This window comes from Penicillium subrubescens, assembly GCF_028828155.1.
Source record: "Penicillium subrubescens strain IBT 31985 chromosome Unknown utg000002l_segment0_segment0, whole genome shotgun sequence".
Classification (NCBI taxonomy): domain Eukaryota; kingdom Fungi; phylum Ascomycota; class Eurotiomycetes; order Eurotiales; family Aspergillaceae; genus Penicillium; species Penicillium subrubescens.
In genome coordinates this window covers 1866194-1890916 of record NW_026643152.1, presented here as the reverse complement: position 1 = coordinate 1890916, position 24723 = coordinate 1866194, and the positions used below count along the sequence as shown (strand labels likewise).

The window sequence follows — 24723 nt, the reverse complement described above, 5'->3', positions numbered from 1 at the left end:
CCACTCTCCACTCTTGAATTGCTTCCACAGGTGAAGGTGGTTGCTTAAATTGGATGCGTTGTGCTGTCTCAATATAGAGAAAGCTATCCATCATGATCTCCACTCGGCTTGCGCGTGCCGGTGCGCTGGTAAGCTCTCAGCCCTGCATCCTCGGCCTGTAGTGGGCAATGTACTGCTGTGCATTGCTCATTTGCAAGCCCTCCCAGCTCCAAGACTGCCAAATCCGCATTGAAACTAACATGATTCTTTTCTTTCCAGGCTCCTAAGTTCCGTCTTGTAAGCAGCGACCATAATCTTGCATCGCAAGAATCGTCCACTGGCGGTTTTCCCCAGAGAAAGCCAAGAGTCGGACGAAAATGCGCATATGACATCAACTAACATGACAATCTCTAGATCAACGGAACTCGGGCCTTCGCTACCATCAACAATGACCCTCTTGACAAGAAGGTCGAGATGACCATCCACGAGAAGGGCAACTACATTAACTACAAGAAGATGTCCGAGAACCTCGACATCGTTCGTGCTCGTCTGCAGCGCCCTCTCACCTACGCCGAGAAGGTCCTGTACTCTCACCTTGACGACCCCCACGGTCAGGACATCGAGCGTGGTACCTCCTACCTCAAGCTCCGCCCTGACCGTGTTGCTTGCCAGGATGCCACTGCTCAGATGGCTATCCTTCAGTTCATGTCCGCTGGCATGCCCTCCGTCCAGACCCCCACTACCGTCCACTGTGACCACTTGATTGAGGCCCAGGTTGGTGGTGAGAAGGATTTGGCCCGTGCCAACGACATTAACAAGGAGGTCTACGACTTCCTTGCCTCCGCTACCGCCAAGTACAACATCGGTTTCTGGAAGCCCGGTTCCGGTATCATTCACCAGATCGTCATGGAGAACTACGCTTTCCCCGGTGGTCTGATGATCGGTACTGACTCTCACACCCCCAACGCTGGTGGTCTCGGTATGGCCGCCATCGGTGTCGGTGGTGCTGACGCTGTCGACGTTATGGCTGGTCTGCCCTGGGAGCTGAAGGCCCCCAAGGTCATTGGCGTCCGCCTCACTGGCCAGATGTCTGGCTGGACCACCCCCAAGGATATCATCCTGAAGGTTGCCGGTCTCCTGACCGTCAAGGGTGGTACTGGTGCTATCATTGAGTACCACGGTCCTGGTGTCAACTCCCTGTCCTGCACTGGTATGGGTACCATCTGTAACATGGGTGCCGAGATTGGTGCTACTACCTCCATGTTCCCCTTCAACGACCGCATGTACGACTACCTGAAGGCTACCAAGCGTCAGCAGATTGGTGACTTCTCTCGTGAGTACGCCGCTCAGCTCCGTGAGGACGAGGGTGCCGAGTACGACCAGCTGGTTGAGATCAACCTGTCTGAGCTCGAGCCCTACATTAACGGTCCCTTCACCCCCGATCTTGCCACCCCCATCTCTCAGTTCAAGGAGGCTGTCAAGACCAACAAGTGGCCCGAGGAGCTCAAGGTCGGTCTGATCGGCTCTTGCACCAACTCCTCCTACGAGGATATGTCCCGTGCCGCTTCCATCGCCCAGGATGCTCTTGACCACGGTCTCAAGTCCAAGTCTCTGTTCACCATCACCCCTGGTTCCGAGCAGATTCGTGCTACCATTGAGCGTGACGGCCAGATGGCCACTATGGAGGAGTACGGCGGTGTTATCCTTGCCAACGCCTGCGGTCCTTGCATTGGTCAGTGGGACCGCAAGGATGTCAAGAAGGGCGAGGCCAACTCCATCATCTCTTCTTACAACCGTAACTTCACCGGTCGTAACGACGCCAACCCTGCCACCCACGCCTTCGTTGCCTCCCCCGACATCGTCGTCGCCATGACCGTTGCCGGTACCCTTAACTTCAACCCTCTCACTGACAAGCTGAAGGATGCCAACGGCAACGAGTTCATGCTCAAGGCTCCCTCCGGTGACGGTCTGCCCGAGCGCGGCTTCGACCCCGGCCAGGACACCTACCAGGCTCCCCCTGCCGACCGCAGCACCGTCAACGTTGCTGTCTCCCCCACCAGTGACCGTCTCCAGGTCCTTGCCGGTTTCGAGAAGTGGGACGGCAAGAACGCTGAGAACATCCCCATCCTGATCAAGTGCCAGGGCAAGACTACCACTGACCACATCTCCATGGCTGGTCCCTGGTTGAAGTACCGTGGTCACCTGGACAACATCTCCAACAACATGCTGATCGGTGCCATCAACGAGGAGAACGGCGAGGCCAACAAGGTCAAGAACGCCTTCACCGGCAAGTACGATGCCGTCCCCGCCACTGCCCGTGACTACAAGGCCCGCGGTATCAAGTGGGTTGTCATTGGTGACTGGAACTACGGTGAGGGTTCTTCCCGTGAGCACGCCGCTCTGGAGCCCCGTCACCTCGGTGGTCTGGCCGTCATCACCCGCTCCTTCGCTCGTATCCACGAGACCAACCTGAAGAAGCAGGGTATGCTCCCCCTGACCTTCAGCGACCCCGCCGACTACGATAAGATCCGCCCCGAGGACAAGGTTGACCTGATGTGCACTGAGCTCGCCGTTGGCAAGCCCATGACCCTCCGTGTCCACCCCGCCGATGGCAGCAACGCCTTCGACATCTCCCTCAGCCACACCTTCAACGAGTCCCAGATTGAGTGGTTCCTTGACGGCTCTGCCCTGAACACCATGGCCCGCAAGTCCGGCAACAACTAAATGGAGGATATCATTATCTCCCGTTAGTTGATGTGTGTTCTTTTGTTGCCTTGTTTTGAAGTTCCTCAGGGGTTTGGCTATCCTTAACTGGACTCGCCCTATCCCGTGTAAACTACGTTCTCTTGATGTGTTTAGCGACCCGAGAAAGAGAGCAGAGTGGCTACTGTCCCTCTGGGGGCCATGCCACTGCAACTCCGTGTGTGCATGTCTGTCCCCTTTTTTCGAGCCGGGTATGAGGAGTTGTGCTCTGGGAAAAATTTATGATCTTTTGTCTTTTCCGGCCTCAGGCCTCGCGTTGGATTCCCGATTACTTTTTGGGTGGGCTCAATGGATATAACTATCTGATCTTCTCACTACATTGTTTCCGTATGTCTTTCAGGATAGCATGCATACACTATTTCCTTGTGTTATATCTATTCCTTTGTATTTTTTTCTGTAAATGAGTCTTGTAATATGTAGAGGATCTCTGGTGATATTCCGGATCCGAGGATAAGACCAGGCTGAGCTAATCTGCCGAGGCCCATAGATCTCTGCCCCGCGGAAAGAGGAGAGCTGCATTCAATAGTTACTACGGCGCAATCGGATTCGCGGATTCCGTGATTTAATGTACAAGGCGTATAAAGTCCTTGTCTAGAATGCGGAGAACGGCTTTACTCCGGTAATCTATCTCAGGAATAACGACTGTGCTGAGATATACCCCGAATCAGTCCTACTCCCTCTTCTTCCCCGCCATCAGGCCTCCAGTTATATTGCTTGGACTGGCCAAACGAGATACAAATTCATTATCTGGGCTCGTCGAGCGATAATTGTACAGTCTGAGGTGTGCAATCGACAGACCATCTCACAGCGATGGCGACGCAGCTTGTTGCTCTCCCGGAAGTTGAGCGCCTCAGCGCCTCAGTGATTCGGATTTTGGGCGGGAACCCGGGGAAGGTGAGCAGCGCAACTTGATAAGAGGGAGATTGGGGATAGGAAGTAGACAGAGTGGCTGACCAAGGAACTACCGCTCCGTGCATTGATATAGTTTACTCTACAAGGTATGTGGTCCTCTCGCCGATGCTACTCTATGTACCTACTGCGCGGCATACTGACTCATTTCAGGAACAAACACATACCTCATCGGCCGCGGCTACCAACGCATCCTAATCGACACCGGCCAGGGCGAAGCAGCATGGGCCAAACAGCTCCAAACCGTCCTCTCCGACGAAAAGGCTACCGTGCACCAGGCCCTCCTCACCCACTGGCATGGTGACCATGTTGGCGGACTGCCGGATCTAAAGCGTCTCTGCCCCGACGCCCAGGTCTTCAAACACCATCACCAGCCGGAGGAGGAGTATACCGATATCCAGGATGGACAGGTTTTCACCGTGGAGGGTGCCACGCTGAAAGCTCTGTTTACGCCCGGTCATACGGAGGATCATATGGCGTTTGTGTTGGAGGAGGAGGATGCGATATTTACGGGTGATAGTACGTTATAAAAACTTACCCTGCCTGGATTCTGATCTAGTATTGTCGATGTCTATGGCGTTGAGTTACTGTGAGAGAGGCGCTCAAGTACTAACTTCTGTACCACAGACGTCCTCGGCCACGGCACGGCCGTCTTCGAAGACCTAAAAACCTACCTATCCAGCCTCCACCGCATGCGCGACCGCGTCCAAGGCCGCGGCTATCCCGGCCACGGCGCCGTCATGGAAAAAGCCTCCACCCGCATTGCAGAGTACATCCAGCACCGACAGCAGCGCGAGGACGAGGTCCTCCGCGTGCTGCGGTATGGCAAGCTAGATGTGGCGGCGGGTGAACCTGAGCCTGAGCGACGACAGGCTTGGACGCCACTGCAGCTGGTCAAGCAGATTTATGTCGGGGTGCCGGAGAATTTGCATTTGCCGGCTTCGCATGGTGTGTCCCTGGTGTTGGCTAAGTTGGAGGGGGAAGGGAGGACGGTGCAGGATGGGGATGGGGGGTGGAGGTTTGTTGGGGAGAGGAGTGCGTTGTAATGATGATGTTTTGGTTGGTGGTGGTTGATATTGTAGATGGGGCTGTATATACCGACTGCCTTTTGTAGGGGCTATCTATAGATTCATCAATTCTTTGGGTACTTAGCTAGTACCGGATGGTGAAGCTATCCATGTCAAGACTGTCTGTCACTGTTACGTCAGATCGCGGGTGCACCCACAGACGTCAGTGAGCAGTCATTCTGTTGTCGTTGCACCGCCAAGTCTGTTCATTTCTTGTAGTCTAGACTCTCGCCGACCCGACTGGCTGGGTTGAAGAGGGCCCAATCATGGTTCATGGACAGGGTATATCGTAGTAAGTGGCTGGTATACTTACAGTAGTATAGTATAGTATAGTTGTTGAGGCGGTTTGAGGAGCCAGCGAATCCTAGCGAACTGGTGGAATCTGTTTGAAATAGGATATCACTCTGCCTAGAATATTGATAGTGTACTTTCTAGTAAGAGGAACTAATAGTTAGTCTGTCGAGTTGTGACACCCATCGACAAGTAACCAAAAGAGGGGAAACTGGACAGCGCTAAAACGCTGAAAATCCGCTGGGATGATCGACCTCTTGCAGGGGCGAGTTAACCAGAACATCTCCTCTTGTCTGAGCATACCAGCTTTTTTATCTAAAACCTGGTATATCCCAAGCGACCCAGGGGTTCTCTGTTGTTTCTATTTCCCTTTCCCTTTCAGCCCTGATGTGAGCGCTATTGAGGAGCTCCACCTGTAGCTTGATTCCAAGAAAAATTGGGGAGAAACGCTGACCTCACTTCACTTCACTCTTCCCGGACTTCCCCCGCCCTTGCTGGCTCCAGTCTTGAACCATCCCGACGTCTTCTTCCTCCCCGTTTGGCTCGTAACTTTGTGTGGGTGAGAAAAACAGATTGCTGGTTTGGTGAGGTGTTTCCCAGCCTGATCTGGTAGGTTCTTTTCAATTCCAGTGAGTCGGGCTCTCTTTTGCTTCCTCATGTCCATGCCCAGGTGGCGGGGCAACAAAAACTTACGTCCGGTTTGCTAATTGCGAGGGTTCCTGGTCCTCATTGTTAGAGGTGTTTCCTTCCATTCGTATTTGCTTCTCGCATCTTACTTGCACCTCGACGTCTATCTCGTCTTCCCATTGATTCCGTCCCCTCCATCGTGTTCATCGGCTCTTCGTTCCGCTGTCACCCCCGCGTTCTCTCCGCCCGTCATGCCGTCGCTCGAAGAACCCAAGCAGAACGAGGCCCGCCTGCTGCTCGTCTCCAACCGTCTCCCAATTACAATCAAGCGATCGGAAGATGGCAAATATGACTTCTCCATGTCCTCTGGTGGACTGGTGAGTGGTTTGAGTGGCTTGTCCAAGTCGACCACCTTTCAGTGGTACGGTTGGCCCGGACTAGAGGTGCCCGAGGCCGAGATCCCAGTGGTCAAGCAGCGTTTGAAGGAGGAATATGGTGCAGTTCCGGTGTTCATTGATGATGAGCTTGCGGATCGCCATTACAATGGTTTCTCTAGTGAGTTGCTCTTGCTCTTGCTGTCTATGCATAATGTGGTCTAGAAACCAGTTTAGACCCATGCTAACCCCAGACTGCCTTGCGAATCAGATTCCATCCTCTGGCCGCTATTCCACTACCACCCCGGTGAAATTACCTTCGACGAGTCGGCATGGGAGGCCTACAAGGAAGCCAACCGGCTCTTCGCCAAAGCCATCGCCAAGGAAGTAAAGGATGGAGATCTGATTTGGGTCCACGACTACCACCTCATGCTGCTCCCGGAGATGCTGCGCGAAGAGATCGCGGACAGCAAGCAGAACGTCAAGATTGGTTTCTTCCTGCACACTCCCTTCCCGAGTAGCGAGATCTATCGCATCCTGCCTGTTCGCAATGAGCTTCTTCTCGGAGTTTTGCATTGCGACTTGATTGGTTTCCACACTTACGACTACACCCGGCATTTCCTGAGCAGTTGCTCGCGTCTATTGTGAGTCAGATAGTTCCTGTTTACCTGTGAAGCAGTTTTGACTAATTAATATAGGGGACTTACAACGACTCCCAATGGCATTGAATTCCAGGGCAAGATTATCACCTGCGGCGCGTTCCCGATTGGCATTGACCCTGAGAAGTTCAAGGAGGGACTCAAGAAGGAAAAGGTGCAAAAGCGTATTGCCATGCTCGAGCAAAAGTTCCAGGGTGTCAAGCTCATGGTCGGCGTGGACCGTCTGGACTACATCAAGGGTGTGCCCCAGAAGCTGCATGCACTGGAGGTCTTCCTCAGCGACCACCCAGAGTGGGTGGGTAAGGTCGTCCTGGTGCAAGTGGCTGTACCTAGTCGACAGGATGTCGAGGAGTATCAGAACTTGCGAGCTGTGGTGAACGAACTGGTCGGCCGCATCAACGGGAAATTCGGTACTGTTGAGTTCCAGCCGATTCATTTCCTCCACAAGTCCGTCAACTTCGACGAGCTTATTGCCCTCTACGCCGTCTCTGATGCCTGCATTGTCTCGTCGACTCGCGATGGTATGAACCTCGTCGCATACGAGTACATCGCAACCCAGCAGAAGCGACACGGTGTTCTCGTCCTGTCCGAGTTTGCCGGTGCTGCCCAAAGTCTGAACGGTAGTATCATCGTCAACCCGTGGAACACGGAAGAGCTGGCCGGTGCCTACCAAGAGGCCGTCACCATGAGTGACGAACAGCGTGCGCTGAACTTTGCCAAGCTCGACAAATACGTCTCCAAATACACCAGGTATGTCGCCCCAGTCTACCCGCACTTCAGCAACCATTCATACTAACCAACATTTTGCTACAGCGCATTCTGGGGTCAATCCTTCGTCACAGAACTCACCCGGATATCCACCCAGTCCGCCGACAAGTTCCAAGCAAAGAAGCTCGCCGTGGGCACCTCCAATTCGGCCGATGGCAGCGTTACTCCGGATCAGGTCGCGTAGATTTCCCCCGCTTGGCTGCTTGATCGGTGCAAACGCCTTCTACGAATTTATCCTACTTAGATGCTCTCATGACATGGATGTGGCGACATGTATTTGATTTTCTTGATTTTCTTGTTCTTTGGGCTGCAGGGGAATGCTTTTTTAATTTCTGATTTTGAGACAGTTGGAGCCTGGGGTAATTATCTTCTCTCTTTAGATGCTAAAGACTGTGTTTGAGGCTCTTTTGTTTCCTTCCGGATCATCGGTATATTAGATGTATGACATGGTTACTGATGGGGATTGATTCGGGGTATGTAGAAGAGGTAGTCTGGAACAGATTTCTCGAAGCTCTTCGGCTGCTATTTCCTTGCTTGTTATAATCATGTACTACGCAATGAGGGATTTTGTTTCCCTTTCGCACTTCCCCCGTCCCTGCTGTCTTTCTCTCTTATCAGGTATTTTGTCCAATTTTTTGTGTACTACATCAAAGTTGAAACTCATTGGTCAGAGAATTCTCACCGACTCTAACTTCAAGTTCTGCACGAACAACGCATGGCTGCTCACCTCGTATTCTCGAATTCCTGCGACCCCTTATCGATCCGCTCAAACGCTTCGAGGGCGCGATCGATGTTGTCGTTCAAGTAAACGCTGGCATTGCGTCCCCTATCTGGGGTCCCCTTCGAGCAGCGATCAGGGTATACACATCTATTCTAGCAGTGATTGCATAAAATGGTAGGTACTGACATCTTACCAGATAGCGATTCAGCATCTCGCAACCTTGGAACAACTAGTCCTCATCATTGACAAGATCGCACAATCTATACAACGATCTGAAGATTTGAAAACACTCTTCGCCGAGCATGATGGTGTACGCGATGCTATCGGTCGACTTTGTTGTGAATTACTCCGTCTTTGTGCTTGTATTTCCAAGTATGAAACCGCTGGATTCGGTATATCTTGAATCCATTTGGAAAGGAGTTTGATGCTGACGGCGATTGATCAGCGTGCGCTTGATATTGACCTTGCGACTCAGGCTGCTCATTTTCAGGAGTCGAAGGTCGCGAGAGAGATTTTGTTGGCTGAGACTCAAGGTGCGATGACATATGCCTTGAGGATGATTGGGAGTATCCTAACTTACTGGTTCCCCGTAGAACAGGATGTGAGACGTTTACAGTGCTGGTTGGTACCGGCATGTGTCGAGGATGATCTTCAACGACGATTCGCCGGGTATCTTCCGGGCTCTGGGGACTGGATTCTGTAGTCGGTGGGTTTCAAACGGTGGTATACCGCAACTTTCAGTGATACGCCTTCCGGCAATAAGACCTCACCTCCCAATGGGGAATCCCACTTGATGCTTCAAGTCATCGTCAGACCGGGAAGTGGCAAAAGTGTCCTGGCTGCTTACTTTGTGGACCATTTACCCCAATCTGGAACAGTGTTGTACTTCTTTTTTCAACAAGCAGGACTCGCAACGAAACATGATGATACACGCGACAAGGACCATTCTTGCTCAATTTCTTAAATTCTATCTGATATCTACAGAGATGATCATGCCTGTGTACAAGCGAAGCGGACGGTTTGTCGCAGATTCTCTTACATTAGTGATGAAAATGCTGAGAGAAGTACTTACTCAACTTCCACTTCGGCCCGGTGGTGGACCTCACTACATCATTCTTGATGGTATTGATGAATGTGAAGATTGGTCTGCTTCAAAGGATCAACTTCTGGAACTCTCCCTAAGAAAGGATCCGTCAAGATAGTGGTACTCTTTTCGCGAGTTGCATCGGTTTCATGGTCATCGGGTGTGCCGTCTACGGATCATTTGATTATCACAATGGAGTCAAATCAAAACGTGCAAATACGAGCATACGCTGAAACCCGCGTCCAAAAAATGGTTCACATCGCAAACACAGATCTCAGTCTCCGGGTTGTGAATCGGACCACGGAGCAAGCGGATGGCCTTTGGCAATATGCACGACTTCTCCTGGGCGAGATAGAGCGTGCGCCAAGTCGTGAAGTGGTTGAGTCGAAGCTTGATTCTCTTCCAAATGGGTCAGAAGAGCTATACACTCATATTCTCTGCGCGAAAGAGGCCACTATGACCGATGCCGAGAAAGTCTTTGCAAGATACATGTTTCTCTGTGCCGATATCAGCAACTACATGCCTGATTTCCTGGCTCAAATGACGGATATCATCCAGCAGGGAATGTTGGATCTTGTGTTCTGTTACGCTAATGGCGGGAACATGCCATTTGATGTACCATCATTGGCGGAGAGACTCGGCGCACCTTTGATTGAAGTCTTACGTCCGACGGAGCATACATATGAGGTGAGATTTGTCCACCTATCCATCTATCAGTATCTCGCGGACTCGAAGAAGTTTGCCAGGGGCTGCAAGATCCCAGAGCCCCTACAGGCTCGGTAGGCCAGCGGCTTGTTTAGAGGTGCTGTGGCTGTGTGGTACTTCACCAAATGTAAAGATTCAGCCTTGCACTTGGAATCCCTTCGGAGCGATGATCCGGCCCTCGGTCTAGACTACTGGTCGGCATGTTACTTTCCAATGGCATACTGCTTATGGGATGCGCTCAAGATGCAAGAACTTCGTGAAGGAACTCTCTCAGATTCATTACTCTACGAGGCAGAGAGCACGCTCAGGAAATTAACCGCGTTTTTGAGCACTCGGCTATGTCTCCGGTGGTTCGAGCTCTCGACCATCATCAACTACACTGGGAATTTTGAGCAGTTGCTCGATAGAATAATTGAAGCACTTGAGATTCCTGAGAAAGAAAACGAAAGGATGTGGGGACGTCTGCGCTTCCTTCGTGGGTGGAAGAGCGCTGTGCTACAGACTACGCCGTGGGCGCTTCTCGCTGGAAGATCAGAGAGATTCTGGGAAGAGACATACGAACGACCTATATACATCGATGGGGACACAGGATACGAGGCTATGCAAATTGCCCAGGCGTGGAGTGTAAAGTTGAAGATGTTTAGCACTGATCGTAGGGGTGACGCAGCCGGTTCAACGGCCCGGTATATGTGCCCGAAATGTTTGGGTGTGATGAGTATGAAGGATATAAGGAAACATCAACTAATAGAATGTCGGTGAGGAAATAGGTATCTTTGAATATATTCGTCAAGTGTCATAAAGCCCTAGCGCTTCTTCTAAATAGTGGGTATCAGAGCATTTGAAAAAATCCTATGATTGGATTCGCCCCTGGTATCCAAAACGGCGAAGACAATCTCTTCATTGACTCCATTCCATTCGGGTTCCTCAAGAACTTCCTTATAGATCCTGGCAACCTCGGACGGGGGGTTCTGGAATGCACCGCATCCCATAGCGCCCAGTACACAATGCGTTCTGTGGTGCTTTGCAAGAATCCGGAAGATTTGTCGCATTTTGTCCTTTAGAATTTGGACATCTTGCGGGCGAGCTATTTATCATCATCAGCATTAGACTTGACACAAGAAACGAACTATGCTAGCATGGATAACTTACCAAATTTCCTCTTATCCCCCGTCAAAGCAGGCCGTCTCAAAGCCGGCACACTAACAACACCCACACAAAATATCTCCTCAGGCTGATAAACCCTCCCCCACGACGAAATCTCATCCCGGAAAACCGCTACCCTGGGCGACCAGATAGCGCCATGGATGGGGAGAGGATAGAATCGCTTGTAAAGCGTAGCAGCCAATGTACTTCGCATACACAACGCTTCTTCCTGCGCCAGCGCTCCGCGAAGCCATCCCCCACCGGGATTTCTTTCACTGGCCATATTCAAGACGCCAATTTTGGCGGTTGGATTCGCGTCTAGGATTGTCTGTGCTGCGGTGAAACTATCCATGTTTTGGACGGATAGTTTTGGTTTGGTTGTGGTGGTTGGGGCTGGGATAGGGGCGAGGAGTCGGGAGTATAGGTTTGCTTCATTTGTGGCGTTGGTGGTGTTTAGGATGCTTGGTGTGAGTGACTGCGTTTCTTCTGCTATGCCTTGACGCTCGATTTTGTTTGGAGGTCTCGACGTGTTTGATGTATACGACATTTTGCCAGGAGTTATTCTTGGATGAACAATAGGTTGGTTGTTTGGTGTGGATTGTGAGGACTTCGAAGATTAGTTGGCTGGTTTATAGATTCGATGCCCAATATGACTCACTGCGATAGAAAGTGGCGGGGTTCTTATGAGGGGACAGTTCGCATCAAGACATCACTTGAGAGGCTGACATGGTCGATGAATACGAGATACAATGGGGTATTTAATGATGATGTGCTGCTAGTTGGCTGCCAAGTGCGTATACTTAGCCGCTTGTGGTGCCCGCAACGATTGGGCCACACTGCTCAGCCCCACGGCCAAGCTTTTTGTCAAGACTCGCCAAGATAATATTCAAAGATCGCTTAGAGAAGGAAGAGAGGTCATTATCAATAGAAAACCCAAGTATTTTGGTACATCTGAATTAGTATTCACATCTATTCGTTATACAAAAAGGAATCTAATCTATATTCCATCAAACGCTCTCAACATACATCTCCATAGAGACATTATAAAGTCGCTCCACAACAATATTATACAACTTCACCTTGCATCTCAACATTTTTAATTTAAGCACGGCACATGCGGCCAGAATTGGACACAGTCCAAGCATCACTGCCGACAGCCTTAAGAGCATAGAAGAACGAGTTGGGGTCCCACTTGTTCTTCACGCTGAGTAGAGGGCTGTAGTTGTTGCCGAAGAAGGTATCCTGCCAGTTGAGCTGGCGGAAGTTACCCTCGTTCTGGTAGCAGCCGCTGTTGGGGGTGACGGCCTCCAACTGGGGGACGTACTCGTTGGTGATCTTCCACTGCTCAGCGACCATGTCGGGCCAAGGGGCGGTCTCGTTCCAGGCAGTGCCGATCTGCATGGTCACGGCGGCGTTGCGGAGGGCGGGGAAGACGGCATTCTTGACGTTGCCGGGGTTGGTGACGTTCATGCCGACACCGACGGCGATGACACCGGACTCGGTGATGTTTCGCAGGGCAGCGCTCATGCCCTCGTAGTTGTTCACCAGGGTGTCACGGGGGATCAGACGGCCGCCGTACTGGTAAGTAGTAACGGCCAGGTTACCCCAGGGCAGAGGACCCATGTACTTCTGGTAGTGGTCATAGTACGAGGTGTACTGGGTCAGGCCAAGGGCGTAGGTGATGCCGAGGTTGGTAAGAGCATCAGTAAAGGGAGTCAGGATAGCCTTGACATCAGCGGAGGTCTTGTTGTAGGCGGTCACGGGGTTGATGATGAAGACGGTGTTGGTCATCTCGTAGATGACAGTCACACCCTGGTCAATCATGGCAGGCAACAGCTGGTGGAACTGAGCGACAGCCTCGAAGAAGGTGTCGGCGGTGATGTTGGCGGCAGTGAACTGAAGAGCAGCACCGGAGACGGTGGCATCCTGGTGAGCCTTGACGGTCATCGAGACGACAACACCATAGTTACCGGCACCACCACCGCTGAGAGCCCAGTACAGATCAGAGTTCTGGCTGCGCGAAGCAGTGACGACCTTACCAGCGGCGGTGACAACCTGGAATGCCAAGGTCTGATCAGCACCGAGACCGAATTCGGTGCTCAGGGCAGAGTGACCACCACCCTGGGTGTAACCACCAGCAAGACCGACAGTAGGGCATTCACCAGTGACTACAACAAGACCCTTGGCAGTAGCAGCCTCGAGGATCTGGTAACCGACCACACCGGCACCGATCTTGAAGGCGGGACCAGAGTAGGTCGAGTCCGACCATTCGGTGTATTCAATATCAGTGAGGTGGTGGGTCCAGACAGAGAGAGCACCGGCACCAGTGGAACGGCCCAGGTAGCTGGTTTTATCCGGGTCAGTCCGAGAGTTTTCTATTGTATTGGGAAGTTCCAAGAGAGAAAAAACTTACTCATGACCAGTGTTCTTAATCACAAAGCGGATGTTGTTGTCACGGGCAAAGTTAACGGCAGCCACAATATCGGCACTGCAGGAAACATTGACAGCGTAGTCAGGGAAGTTGCCAAGCGTGCAAGCCTTGCTCTCAGCAGAGAAGGGATCGCAGGTTCCGTTGGCAAAGAACATCTGCATCACCGAGGTGGGGGAATCCAGGCTAGAGATGTGGTTAGCATCTGTTCCTTACTGGGTAGTCACAACACATTCATGAAACATACTGGACCTCAGGCTCCTCCCAGGCATTCCGCAGAGCCGTGCAAGCAGCGGCATCGTAGTTGGGATCGTGGCAAGGGCTACCAATGGGCACAGTGGCGATCAGACGACCACCAACGGTGCTGTTCAGCGAAGCCCAAGCTGGCGCCGCGGGCCAGCATTTATCCCCAGGCAAGCAGCGACAGCTTGAGGTTGAGCGACGGTCGCAAGAAGGAGACGCAATGGCCGTGGAGGCCAGAGCCGCAACGGTTACCAACCAGGCCTTCATGGTGGAGAGATGTGGAAAGTAAAAGACTCGAGATGGCTTGCCTACCAAATGGGAGGTATGTTTGCCGATCACAAGTTTAATTCATCGAAAGGGGGAGGAATCGCGGATCCTCGGGGTTTTATGGGAATCTGGGATTATCTGATGGCCCTCTTGGCACCTCGGCCTGGATTCGATGGAGTGTCACCACCGATCGGACATGTTCCCCAGATCGTCTAGCTTGGACAATAGTACGGACTCTACGGAGTGCAGGGACAACATGGTGGACAGAAGTGGATTGCGACATTGGAGATTGGCACTTTATCGGACCTCTCATGGGCATTGAATATCATCGGATTTGCCGGACTTGAGCCGAGCAACGAACTCCTCTGGGTCTGCTAGACTTGTTGAGTCTTTTGAGGCGTTACAGACAGGTTCTAGAAACTGGTATATTTGGAATTTGGTTTCTCGGATATGTGGGTATTATTATATACGGGAAATACTACTCCGTACATTCCACGGAGAAATGGTGGAAATATTAATCCTTTGGTAGTCCCTGTTGGTACTTGGTAGACTAGGGTCAGTATGGAGTAGATTAATTGGAGATAGAAAGCCGAGAGGCAGTGTGTTCAAAGTTTACTCGACTAACTTAGTCCTATTGCACTAATGCACTCCGTATACTTAAGTTTGCCACAATTTCAATCCCTGCAGATTTACTCCGTTCACTACTACAATTCGTAGAATAATGGGATTCTTCCATGCAGAACGCCCCTGTATCCTGCAGTACTAGTCAAAACAAAATACCTTGGGACCTTCCAGAAAGAAAAAAATATCTCAACAGTAAGCCACTTCTCCGAGTACTTTAGAAAAAGCTTTGCCTGCCGTAAATAGTTCAGCCACCGCAACCACAAGGTGAAGAGGACAACATTGGCAGACCAAATTGGGCAAATCTCAGGCGGAACACCCGGAATCCGGGCATTTCTTTACGCAAATTTCAGTCGAGTCCACCTTTCCGATCGATCGGGTGTCTCAGTTAAGGCGATTCGTAGCCAATCGTCCGCTCGTATAGCCCGGGAAAGTGGATTCCCGCCTGAAATTTGGAAGAACTTTGACCAAGCTTTGCCAAACGGAGAAATCGACCACGAAGACAAAGTGGATATGAAAGTGGGGTCTTTTATTATATTAGAGTTTGCTTGGACCAACGACTTCGCTATACAGTCATACCGAAGCCAAGCCGGACCATGGATGCTTTTTCAGGGCTGGGAACCGCTCGATTGACCTATTGGCGCTGGGCCAGCCTGGCTGCAGGACACGCTTTGTGTATCCCCGGGTTCTCACGTAAAATAATTTGATGCCCACGTCCTACCATGGATGATCGCGTAAACCTCCTCGTTTCCGTTCTTTGCCGAGTCTTTTTTAGTGGGAAAGTTCTAGTGGCGCGCTCGTAACTCAGGGCCAACTTTCCAGCTATTCGCTATTCGCTCTGATTTTTGCAAAACAGACATCTTGAAAACTATAATCCCTATTGCCCCCCAAAGATCGTGCCGGTTCCTGAACGGACTCTTGGTACAGAGGATTTCTTATTAAGGGACGTGCTTCTCCAACGGTGATGCCGCAGTTCTAGGGGTTTTGACCGTCTCCACTCTCTCCCTCGAAGGACGAAGAGATCATCACCATGTCGAACAGTAACGGCTACTCCCTGGAAAGGGGCATCTGGGCCGCGGTGATCATTTCGGCGCTGATCGTTATGCTGAGGGTCTATGCAAAGATTAAGATCAAGCGGTTCCACGCCGACGATGTCTTGATGATCATTGCACAGGTATGGCGAATCTTGAAAGCGGCACTCTTTTTAATGCGCATTACGCTGACATTGCTATTGCTATAGGTTCTTATCATTGTGTCTACCGTTTTCCTGAGCCTCTGTGTGCAACATGGCTTTGGTGGTGACCTTACCAAGTTGCCCAAGGCAGATTCAGAGCTTGTCTTGAAGTATATCGCTATTCAGATTCCCCTCGTGACGTTCAGCACCACCATCGCCCGTACCGGTTTCATTATCTACCTCCTCGCGGTTCTCGGCACAAATAAGAATTATAAGATTGCACTCTGGGTGGTTCTAGTGATTCAGGCAGCGGGAAATACTGCCTCGGCGGTGCTACCTTTGAGCATCTGTCGCGATGTGAGGGCCTTGTGGGATTTAGAGGCCGCTATGCACACTACTTGCGGTGACACCGCAGCGGTCATCAAGTTCGCCTATTACTCCAACAGTACGTTCCTTGAGATTTTTGGGCAGGTGGATGAAACACAGACTAATTGATTCGCAGCTTTCAATTCGGCCACTGATTTCTTCCTGGCGGTCTTCCCAACGGTGGTTTTCTGGAATCTTAATCTCAAATTGCGCATCAAGATCGGTCTGATCGTTCTCTTGAGCGTGGGATTCATGTACGATCCAAATCCCAGCCCTTTTCCTTCACCAAACCTAACAATAATCCAAACTATAGTGCCATGATTGCATCCATCATCAAGACCACGAAGCTGGACGAGCTCCCGGGCATCACCAACCTCGGTGCCACTGGCGGTGTCGAACTCATCCGCTGGGGATACGTCGAAAACTCCATCATTATCATCACATCTTCCATTCCTTGCATTCGCCCCTTGATTATATCCTCTGTCCGCAAATTCTCCAGCGTCACCCGCTCCTACGAACTCAGTGGACCCTTTAGCGGCCACCGAACTCAGGGAAACGAGACGAACCACTCCAAAATGGCACGACGATTCAACAAGTCCCACAACTTGGAGAATGGCAGCGTCGAGCGTATTCTGGACCACAGCACACACACGCATACCAGCACCACCATTGGTGGACGGCCAGATACACCTGAACGGGAGTATCCCGGCATAACCAAGCAGGTCGAGATCTCGGTCGTTTCTGATGATCACCATGGGCGACTTTGATATCTGTATAATCTTTCACTCACTTCTTTCTTCCCCTATTTTATCTTTTTTTTCCCTTTTCTATCAGGGTACATGTAGTTAACGATTGCATATATGCACATGGTTTCATAGCGTCTAGACTAGCATTACATAGCTACGATAATGTTTGAGATTCAATTATACTACGCACGTGTGGCTCTCACCACGTGGATTTTTAAGCTTATTTGCTGGTTGCGTGGGATTTTGCCTGCGCCCTTTCTACCTCTCTCTAAGCCCTAAAGAAAACAGGCAGACTGCCTCACGTTGAACCGCACGCAAAGCGTCGCTGGGTTTTCAAGCCCCAGGGGCTCTTCACGATATAGACACGGCCCCATGCGGACTGCTGGACCTCACAGCACCGCTAGAGAAAACGCGATAACGACCCACCTTTCTTCAAAAATTGTATCAATTCGCCACCTCCGTCTTCAATATCAAGAGATCCATCTACAGTGGAAAACCGCGTGGCAGATCTGCGATCTACATGACCCACGCAGATATGAGACTCCACCACGGGGCTGACGGCTGGGGAACCGATGGTCTGGGAGATCGGGACGCCGCAAAGCTGAAACTTGTGGTGATCAGCGGCGCAGGGGCCAATTTTGAGGATTGTCCGATCTTGGTGGAGACGGCTCCGTGCGATGAAAATCTTGCTGGATCGGCGGGGACCGAGGCTTCTTGTGGTGATTTTGGGGGGTTTTTCGAGAGGAAAAGAAATTGTGATTGCGACTTACTTGTTGTCGACTGTGATTGGGAAATTCAAGATGGACTAAATGATAGTATGTGATATCAAGACTTTTCGGCCTAGGATGTCGGCATAAAACGCTGGGACTATGCTTGGTGTCGTAGATAAGCATGATACTATCGTTCAACTCAGCCAAGGGGCATGAATGCCATCCAGAAGCATCTCGCCGGGGAAAATAGGGTATGCCTTTGTCAGTCTTGCGAGTAGAAAGATTGAGGTTATTTCGCAAACTGACTGGCATCAAAAGCTCAGTAGTCACTTGGTGGGATATCCAAGAGACCGTTCATCAGTATGGTCTGCTTCATCTTCCTGCAGTCTCCCGTTTAAAGTCTCGGTTCTGCCTTCTGCGCACGCAGCCCGTGATAACTACCAAATATAATTTGAGAATTGCCGTCTCATATTCAATCCTTCTTTGGGCTTCGGACCCAACAGGCGGGATCAAAGCTTAAATTGGCATCATTATTGTGTATAGCCTTCGTCCCCGATTAGTTGCGATGATAACACGAGCGGTTGACTTAGGAAGCTTATATTCATGAATTTGAGAAGCTCTCACAGTACCGCCTTCTTCAGTATGCCTTAATCCGGGAACACGGGGTTGAAATTGGCTTTCCTTGGCGACTCGCTAAGTATAAGAAGGTGAATGCGGAATAGTACTTTCAGTAACTAAATCACACCAGATCTCCCTATATCTACCTAGCGACAGTGGGGACTGCATATTACTGCCTATTGGAAGCTATCAGGGAACTTTGATGATTCAAAAGACTTTTCAGGGGATTTTCGAAAAAGAGAGTCAAAGAGTACCTAACAAGACCGTTTCACTTATCTTTTGATTCGGACTTTTGAACGGTGAGGCGGGGTGCTATTTTCTGACCTAGATGATAAAACTAAATAGCAATTCATGAAAGTGACCGGTTACTGTGTGCAAGCCTTTAATCACTATGTGGTATATAAAATCTGAATACTTCACCATGACCGTAACTCCCACAGTCACGCTGACGAAATTCCGCTGGGGCACTGAACCCTTCACCTACTTGTACGCTATTCTATTTCCAAGTTAAAGCTCGCCGTTCTGTATTTTATCTGCCCCTTTAGACAGTTTTTTTTTTGGGATTTCATCCACAAGATCCTGTTTCCTTCAGGGACCTATGCACCAAGTTATTGAGGCGGGAAAGTTATCACCCTTAAGCGCCCAATGCTTAGCACGTGGAGGATTCTCGAAGTCCTTCAGGAACACGAGTACCAGGATTACAATGCCCATGGGGATCCTTCGTACGCTACTATTGAGCTATCCTGTGATGAGATCGGTGGCTTGGGCAGACAGTCTAGGATGCGTATCGTTATGCAAACCCCGCATTCCGGTACAGAGCATAATAACTCGGATGTTCAGGCAAAGCAAGCTACGAGACTTAGGACAGAGGAGTTGCTCGCTTTATGACCTTCGCTAAAAGAGGCTCAACATTCACACCTCCCTTCCTCGGGTATAGTGAATATCGACAAGACCGCTCAAGGCTGATCCCTAGCGGCTTTGTCACTTTTTATGCTTGGGAGGTTGTCCCTGGAATACGACTTGGTGGCTATACTGGATGGGCTACTAAGTTCTGGGAGCTGGATGAGAGACAGCTGCAGGCAATTCCGGACGCTTTTCAGGATACTTTCTTGTGAGTGTAATCTAGTGTAAATATTGGATTAGTACTAATCGAAACTAGGAAACTCACATCGATCGATATCTGGCCGGAGGCTGCCACAGCAGCCAATCTAGTTTGGAACTCGGATACTGGAACTCTGTAAGTATCCCGAGTCTGATTTTCCTACAATGTGCCGAATTCATGACATAGGTGTATAGTACTTGGGTCAATGTTCGATATTGCGCAGATATCACGCCACAGCCCTGGAATGACCTCTGGCTCGCTCGGTTCAAGCCTGTCAAAGTACCCAACAACTCATGGGCGGAATTTGGCTGGAATAGCGATACCTCAGAGTGGAAGTTTTAGTCACTAGCTACCATGAAAATGATTTGGAAAACTAGCGAGCTCATCGGACACATCAGTCTGATTCCCGTCCTCTCGATGGGGATAGTTATTTTAGAAAGCCAAGTAGATATGCCGATGTTTACTCGTGTTTAACAGTAGTTTCGAATAAAGACCCATAGTACGGGGTTGTAAAATATTATCTAAAGCATGATGGAGACCCTGGAATACATTAGAATATTATATCCCAGCAGGTGGTGAGGAGATAGCCATATTATATTGCTCTCTCCCGTTGCGGCTATCGTCCGCCGCAAAACTGGGACAGCGTTCATGAAGGTTGGTCGGGGATAACTTAGTTAATAAACTGGGCTAGGTAAGCTCCTCCCTCAATGGGCTTGGTCTGTCTTTGATATGTATAACACTTCCGCTGGCTCCTTGAATACCTCTTCACCTTGCCCTTCCGACCGCCACTTGCATGCTTAAGGGCCTTTTCCATAGGTTTCTTGTCCTCTTTTTTTTTATCATGGCCTCCTCGCCGAGACTGGATGATCTGCACATTTTATCAGAGTTTGAAGATGAGGAGCGCAAGGCCCTGATAGGAGAATTTGTGCGGTCGTACGAGTGGCTTTCCGAGGTCCCTCGCGTGAGCATGTTTGCTCTGTGGTTCAGCGACATCAACATCCTGAGGAAGGCGGCGGGTCCGAAAGCATACCCAGAATTCTCTGAATCGCGAGCACTATTAGCATCTGCAATTCCAGCTTACGATATCGCTGAAATTTGTAAAGTATACCAAATGAGATATCTCAGATTCTAGGCTCACATTCTCTACTCTAGTCCAACTAGGGGCCGACTGCGAACAGGCTAACCAAGCGCCCAAGCGAATGGTGCAAAAGCCAAGCAGCCAACCCGAGTTTCCTGAGCAAGATCCCATAGAGCAGGTATGATTTATTTGCGCAAAGGGGGACGCCAATCTCTAATGTCGTTCACTTCAGGCCCTAGTCCGCGACAATGAGGAATAGATGGCGTCTGGCTCGGATTGTAGCAATACAGGGAGCTCTGAAAGGTGAGGATATGGACTTGGATTCCGGCGAAGATCAGCACAGTTGCGTGGATTCTGACGATGATGGAGATAGATATTTACATTCTGACGTCGCTGAGGATAGTGAGTTAGGTTCCAACGACGATGTGGACAGTAGCCTGAAATCCAACGATGATGAACATAGCGACTTGGATTCTGACAAAGACAGGGTTATTGTGCACCCAGCATCACCCTGACAGAAACGTGCCCCCTATTTGGTGAAAGATTGCTAATATCAACACCCATCGTCCGGGCGGTTAGAATGTCTGTCTTCTCTGGGTGGTTTGAAGTTCCGAGATAGCTAACAGACATCACGAGAGTTTGTCTCGATTTATGCAAAAACTCACATATGATATCAACATGCTTAATTAAATGGCTACCTTTGAGGTAGTCAATATGACCCAAAAAAATTGTCTTTCCAGAGGCATTGTATGAGATAATGCAGCTTCTATGTGAGTGGATAACGGCCTCTTGCGTCTGCTTTACTTGGGTTTGCTCCAAGTTTGCACGACTTGTCCCAGATTCTATTGTAACTACCAATTTTTGTTCCAGTTCACTAATTGTAATCTCCAATCTAAGATGATTAAATCGGAAGATAGGAAAATATCATCTTACGTTGTTTGTTGTATGTTGTGCTGGGAACAGAGCAGATGCAAACAATGCAAAACTCTCCCCGAGAAATTCTCAGTAGTGAACTCCGCGACTCCGACTCCGCAGCTTCAGTGTCCGGCCCTATCCCAATTACTCTGTCCCTGCTCGACACCTCCCAGGGCCTGTCCTCAAGTTCTCCTCAATCCTTGATCAGGGGCTGTCTGTGACAGGGATCACGAAACCACAATGGCACCGAGCCACCTCCTCCGGGCGATAATGCCAATCCGCTCACTTGCATCGCCAATGAGCCTGGCACGATCAAGCACCATTCCTTCCACCCTCTCTCTCCGCCAAAGCATTCGCTACAACTCTTTCACACCTACCGAAACCACACAAGAACCCATCGGCCCTCCACCAATCTCCCCGGCCACCCCGACGCCGACCATCCCCAAATCCCAAACCCTCAATCCGCCCACGCTGCTCCGCGACTATGCCTCCTCCACCAAGACCGGCACTGTCGTCTCCGTCGGCCGCATGGACCGCACTGTGACAGTGGTCTACCGCTCTAACGAGTGGGACAAGCACATCCGGAAGTACTACAAGAAGGAAATCAAGCTCTTGGTAGCCGACCCGCAAAACTCACTGCGCAAGGGTGACGTGATCGAGTTCTCTTCCGGCGCTCCCAAGAGCCGCCGCGTGCACCATGTCGTTGAGCGCATTATTACTCCTTTCGCCGTGCCTGTTGAGGACCGACCGGCTTTGTTGACGCGGGAGGAGCGCGAGCAGGAGCGCGAGAAGCGCTGGGCCGCAAAGTATGTTCGCAGGGAGTCGAGGCGATTGGGTGAGGAGCTTGATTTGGAGGCCATTGCCCGAGAGGAGGGCCTGGTTCAGGAGGGAGAGACGCTTTCTACGGCAGGATTGATCCACCGCATCTTCCTTGGACAGGAGCGCATCGGAAAGGTGAAGAAGCTGGTGCAGGAGCGGACCGCTGAAGTCCAGGCATGAAAATGTGCTACGATAGGACTTCAGGGACTTCGATTATTGGCCCATGTGTTTTTATCAGGTCTATTGCCCTTTTTCATTTTGGATATCCGTGCTGGGACTACACATCGGATTATTTGTACTATACTATCTTACATTACAGCATTCATTGATTGATTCACCATCTTACTCATGGCCTCGAGGGCTTCCTTATTTTACCAAAATCTCCTCGCGGAGTCGACACACACTCAACTTCTAATCAAATTTAGATTCTTCGTGAAGGCATAGGTAAAAATTGATTGAACATGACGGCATTAGAGAAGTATGTACGAAAAGAGAGCCCCGTCCATCCCAAGAAAAGAACCAGAGCGTATACACTGCAAAATAGATCTGCCCGAGTCTCTCTCTCTGTCTCACTTGGTCATGGCTTGACCATCCCCAATCCTAAAGGCACTTGCAAATGGAAAGTAAGTAACAGGTATCACGGAAGAGAAACCAACTCCTTTACCCAGAAATGACGAATTGCGATCCTTCTAAATCCCAAATCCTCCAGAGTGTGCCGAGGAACAAACCCCGAGGTACCGTAACTTCGTAGACGAAATGGCCTGATGAGCCTTTTGCGGCTCAGCAGACTATGCTGGATCAGGTGTCGTCAAGACCCTGCTATGAGCGTTGTTCCTGACAGCATTGAACGGCTTTCACGAGGCAAAGACCCGCACCTTGAGGTCGACACTTCCTGTGGCGAGCACACAGCGGATAGACATCTTGCTTGCCGCGTTGGGATCGTCTTTTGTCCCGTTTGACGCTGCAGGCTCTGCAGAGCCATTGGCTCCAGCAGCTCCATTGGCACTGCTGTCCTTGATCAGCGGGGGCGCCCACCGGATCGAGCTGACGAAGTGGTCATGAGCATTGATTGTGCGCACACATTTGCACTCTTGAGTAAGATCCCAGCATCGTACAGTCTTGTCATCTGCCACCGAAAGCAGATACTTGCCGCCCGGGTGGAAGACGAGAGCCCGCACCCAGTTATCGTGACCCACCAATGTTTTGATCAGGTTGCCCCGGGCATCCCACAGACGAATGGTCTTGTCACGAGAACCTGTAGCAACGAATTCGGCAGACGATGACCCAGGGGGTGGCTTTTTCAGTCCGGCCAGAGGTGCCAGATGTGGGTAACTCGTGGTAGGTGCGAAGGCTACACATTCGATCACATGCTCATGGCCAAGGAAGGTGGCCTTGGGCTCCCCTGAAGAGATATCCCAGAGACGCGGGACTTGGTCATCTCCCGCAGAGAACAGGAACCGTCCGTCGGGTGACGGTGCCACATCTCGCACCCATGCTGAATGTCCCTGCAAAGTCTTCACGCAATATCCAGTTGTCACATCCCATATCCGTAGTGTCATATCACGAGATGCCGACACCAACAGATTGCCGGACATCGGAGACCCTGCAGCCCCTGATGGAATGAAGCGAACCGCGGAGACGCTGTGATCATGGCCTGGTAGGGTGCGGATGTTCTTATACTCATCTGCGGGGTCCCACAATTTGATGGTCAGATCGGACGAACAGGAGGCAAGGAGAGTGCCACCTCGCGGTCCACCATAATCCACATCAAGAACCGCCCTCGTATGGCCCTTGATGGTCCTTTCCAGTTCACCCAATTCCCAGTCCCAGATTTTGATCGTGGTATCTTCTGATCCAGAGGCGAGGGAGGAGAATATAGGGTGGAAGGCCACACAGGTGACGGGTTGCCGATGCGACTCCAGGTCGTGGCGAGCAGGGGCTCGGGGTAGCCAGGATACCGGATCCTGGTTTCTTCGAGAGAGTGATGTAGGGGTAGCAGTATCCAGTTCGGTCTGAAGGTTGGCTATCCGGGTCTCCAGATCCATAATCTAAATATCCACAGCACGTCAGTCTCCTTTTTCCTTAGCCCTTGCATGGATGCGGTATGCCGCAGGAAAGTCCCCCCACCTTCTTCTGTAGTCGGACTACGCTGGTCCATTTCTTCTCCAGCAGTCCCTCGTATTTCTTCAGTGTGGCATCCTCGACAGAGATTGACTCGCCAAGTTCTTCTCGTAGCGCAGCGCAAGTCTGAGGCAAGTTGGCATGGGTCATGTAGGCAATCATCGCCTTGTGTCTGTCGCATAGAGACCATCCTGTTAGTTCCCATAAGCTAAAGAGATTCCAATGAAGAGTACATACAGCTCCTCCGCCTGCCGCGCCGTGAGGAGCTGGCTCATGGTGCCGGCGGATTTGTGTGTTTCCCAAGCAGTCCTTCACTGCACCTCCGCATGCACCGGAGGCTGTCGCAATCAGGGTCCCAGTCGGACAGGAAGTTCTGGATGGTAAAGATGCACCGGAGGATCTGGAATCAAGGTGAATTTAAATCA

General features: G+C 50.8%; 11 protein-coding genes across 11 annotated transcripts; 8 read left to right on the top strand and 3 right to left on the bottom strand.

Annotated features, from left to right (window-relative positions):
* Positions 1–3: 3 nt before the first annotated feature.
* acoA (aconitate hydratase ACO1) lies at positions 4–3115 on the top strand. Its single transcript, XM_057147997.1, has 3 exons — positions 4–128; positions 259–276; positions 394–3115. Exons 1-3 carry the CDS (start codon positions 93–95, stop codon positions 2701–2703), a joined length of 2364 nt encoding a protein of 787 aa, XP_057011651.1. The 5' UTR covers positions 4–92; the 3' UTR covers positions 2704–3115.
* A 128-nt stretch (positions 3116–3243) lies between these two features.
* Positions 3244–4697, top strand: N7473_002056 (uncharacterized protein; the record flags this gene model as incomplete). Its single annotated transcript, XM_057147996.1, has 4 exons — positions 3244–3636; positions 3728–3740; positions 3805–4170; positions 4279–4697. The coding sequence occupies exons 1-4, from the start codon at positions 3553–3555 to the stop codon at positions 4695–4697; spliced, it is 882 nt and encodes a 293-aa protein (XP_057011650.1). The 5' UTR covers positions 3244–3552.
* Positions 4698–5887: 1190 nt separating this feature from the next.
* N7473_002055 (glycosyltransferase family 20 protein) lies at positions 5888–7621 on the top strand (the record flags this gene model as incomplete). The annotated part of the gene is made up of 4 exons (XM_057147995.1): positions 5888–6191; positions 6282–6654; positions 6709–7419; positions 7483–7621. The coding sequence occupies 4 exons, from the start codon at positions 5888–5890 to the stop codon at positions 7619–7621; spliced, it is 1527 nt and encodes a 508-aa protein (XP_057011649.1).
* A 1813-nt stretch (positions 7622–9434) lies between these two features.
* N7473_002054 (uncharacterized protein) lies at positions 9435–10025 on the top strand (the record flags this gene model as incomplete). Its single annotated transcript, XM_057147994.1, has 1 exon — positions 9435–10025. One exon carries the CDS (start codon positions 9435–9437, stop codon positions 10023–10025), a length of 591 nt encoding a protein of 196 aa, XP_057011648.1.
* A 737-nt stretch (positions 10026–10762) lies between these two features.
* N7473_002053 (uncharacterized protein) lies at positions 10763–11637 on the bottom strand (the record flags this gene model as incomplete). Its single annotated transcript, XM_057147993.1, has 2 exons — positions 10763–11031; positions 11097–11637. 2 exons carry the CDS (start codon positions 11635–11637, stop codon positions 10763–10765), a joined length of 810 nt encoding a protein of 269 aa, XP_057011647.1.
* Positions 11638–12024: 387 nt separating this feature from the next.
* N7473_002052 (putative isoamyl alcohol oxidase) lies at positions 12025–14115 on the bottom strand. Its single transcript, XM_057147992.1, has 3 exons — positions 13766–14115; positions 13504–13704; positions 12025–13434 (listed from the first exon to the last, which is right to left on the bottom strand). The coding sequence occupies exons 1-3, from the start codon at positions 14026–14028 to the stop codon at positions 12192–12194; spliced, it is 1707 nt and encodes a 568-aa protein (XP_057011646.1). The 5' UTR covers positions 14029–14115; the 3' UTR covers positions 12025–12191.
* Positions 14116–15679: 1564 nt separating this feature from the next.
* On the top strand, positions 15680–16956 carry N7473_002051 (uncharacterized protein; the record flags this gene model as incomplete). Its single annotated transcript, XM_057147991.1, has 4 exons — positions 15680–15823; positions 15890–16268; positions 16326–16443; positions 16503–16956. 4 exons carry the CDS (start codon positions 15680–15682, stop codon positions 16954–16956), a joined length of 1095 nt encoding a protein of 364 aa, XP_057011645.1.
* A 1952-nt stretch (positions 16957–18908) lies between these two features.
* Positions 18909–19707, top strand: N7473_002050 (uncharacterized protein; the record flags this gene model as incomplete). Its single annotated transcript, XM_057147990.1, has 4 exons — positions 18909–19135; positions 19165–19374; positions 19423–19500; positions 19560–19707. The coding sequence occupies 4 exons, from the start codon at positions 18909–18911 to the stop codon at positions 19705–19707; spliced, it is 663 nt and encodes a 220-aa protein (XP_057011644.1).
* A 499-nt stretch (positions 19708–20206) lies between these two features.
* N7473_002049 (uncharacterized protein) lies at positions 20207–20702 on the top strand (the record flags this gene model as incomplete). Its single annotated transcript, XM_057147989.1, has 3 exons — positions 20207–20462; positions 20518–20621; positions 20676–20702. The coding sequence occupies 3 exons, from the start codon at positions 20207–20209 to the stop codon at positions 20700–20702; spliced, it is 387 nt and encodes a 128-aa protein (XP_057011643.1).
* Positions 20703–21598: 896 nt separating this feature from the next.
* N7473_002048 (uS17 family ribosomal protein) lies at positions 21599–22357 on the top strand (the record flags this gene model as incomplete). The annotated part of the gene is made up of 1 exon (XM_057147988.1): positions 21599–22357. The coding sequence occupies one exon, from the start codon at positions 21599–21601 to the stop codon at positions 22355–22357; it is 759 nt and encodes a 252-aa protein (XP_057011642.1).
* A 674-nt stretch (positions 22358–23031) lies between these two features.
* On the bottom strand, positions 23032–24573 carry N7473_002047 (WD40 repeat domain-containing protein; the record flags this gene model as incomplete). The annotated part of the gene is made up of 3 exons (XM_057147987.1): positions 23032–24225; positions 24305–24470; positions 24536–24573. The coding sequence occupies 3 exons, from the start codon at positions 24571–24573 to the stop codon at positions 23032–23034; spliced, it is 1398 nt and encodes a 465-aa protein (XP_057011641.1).
* Positions 24574–24723: the final 150 nt, after the last annotated feature.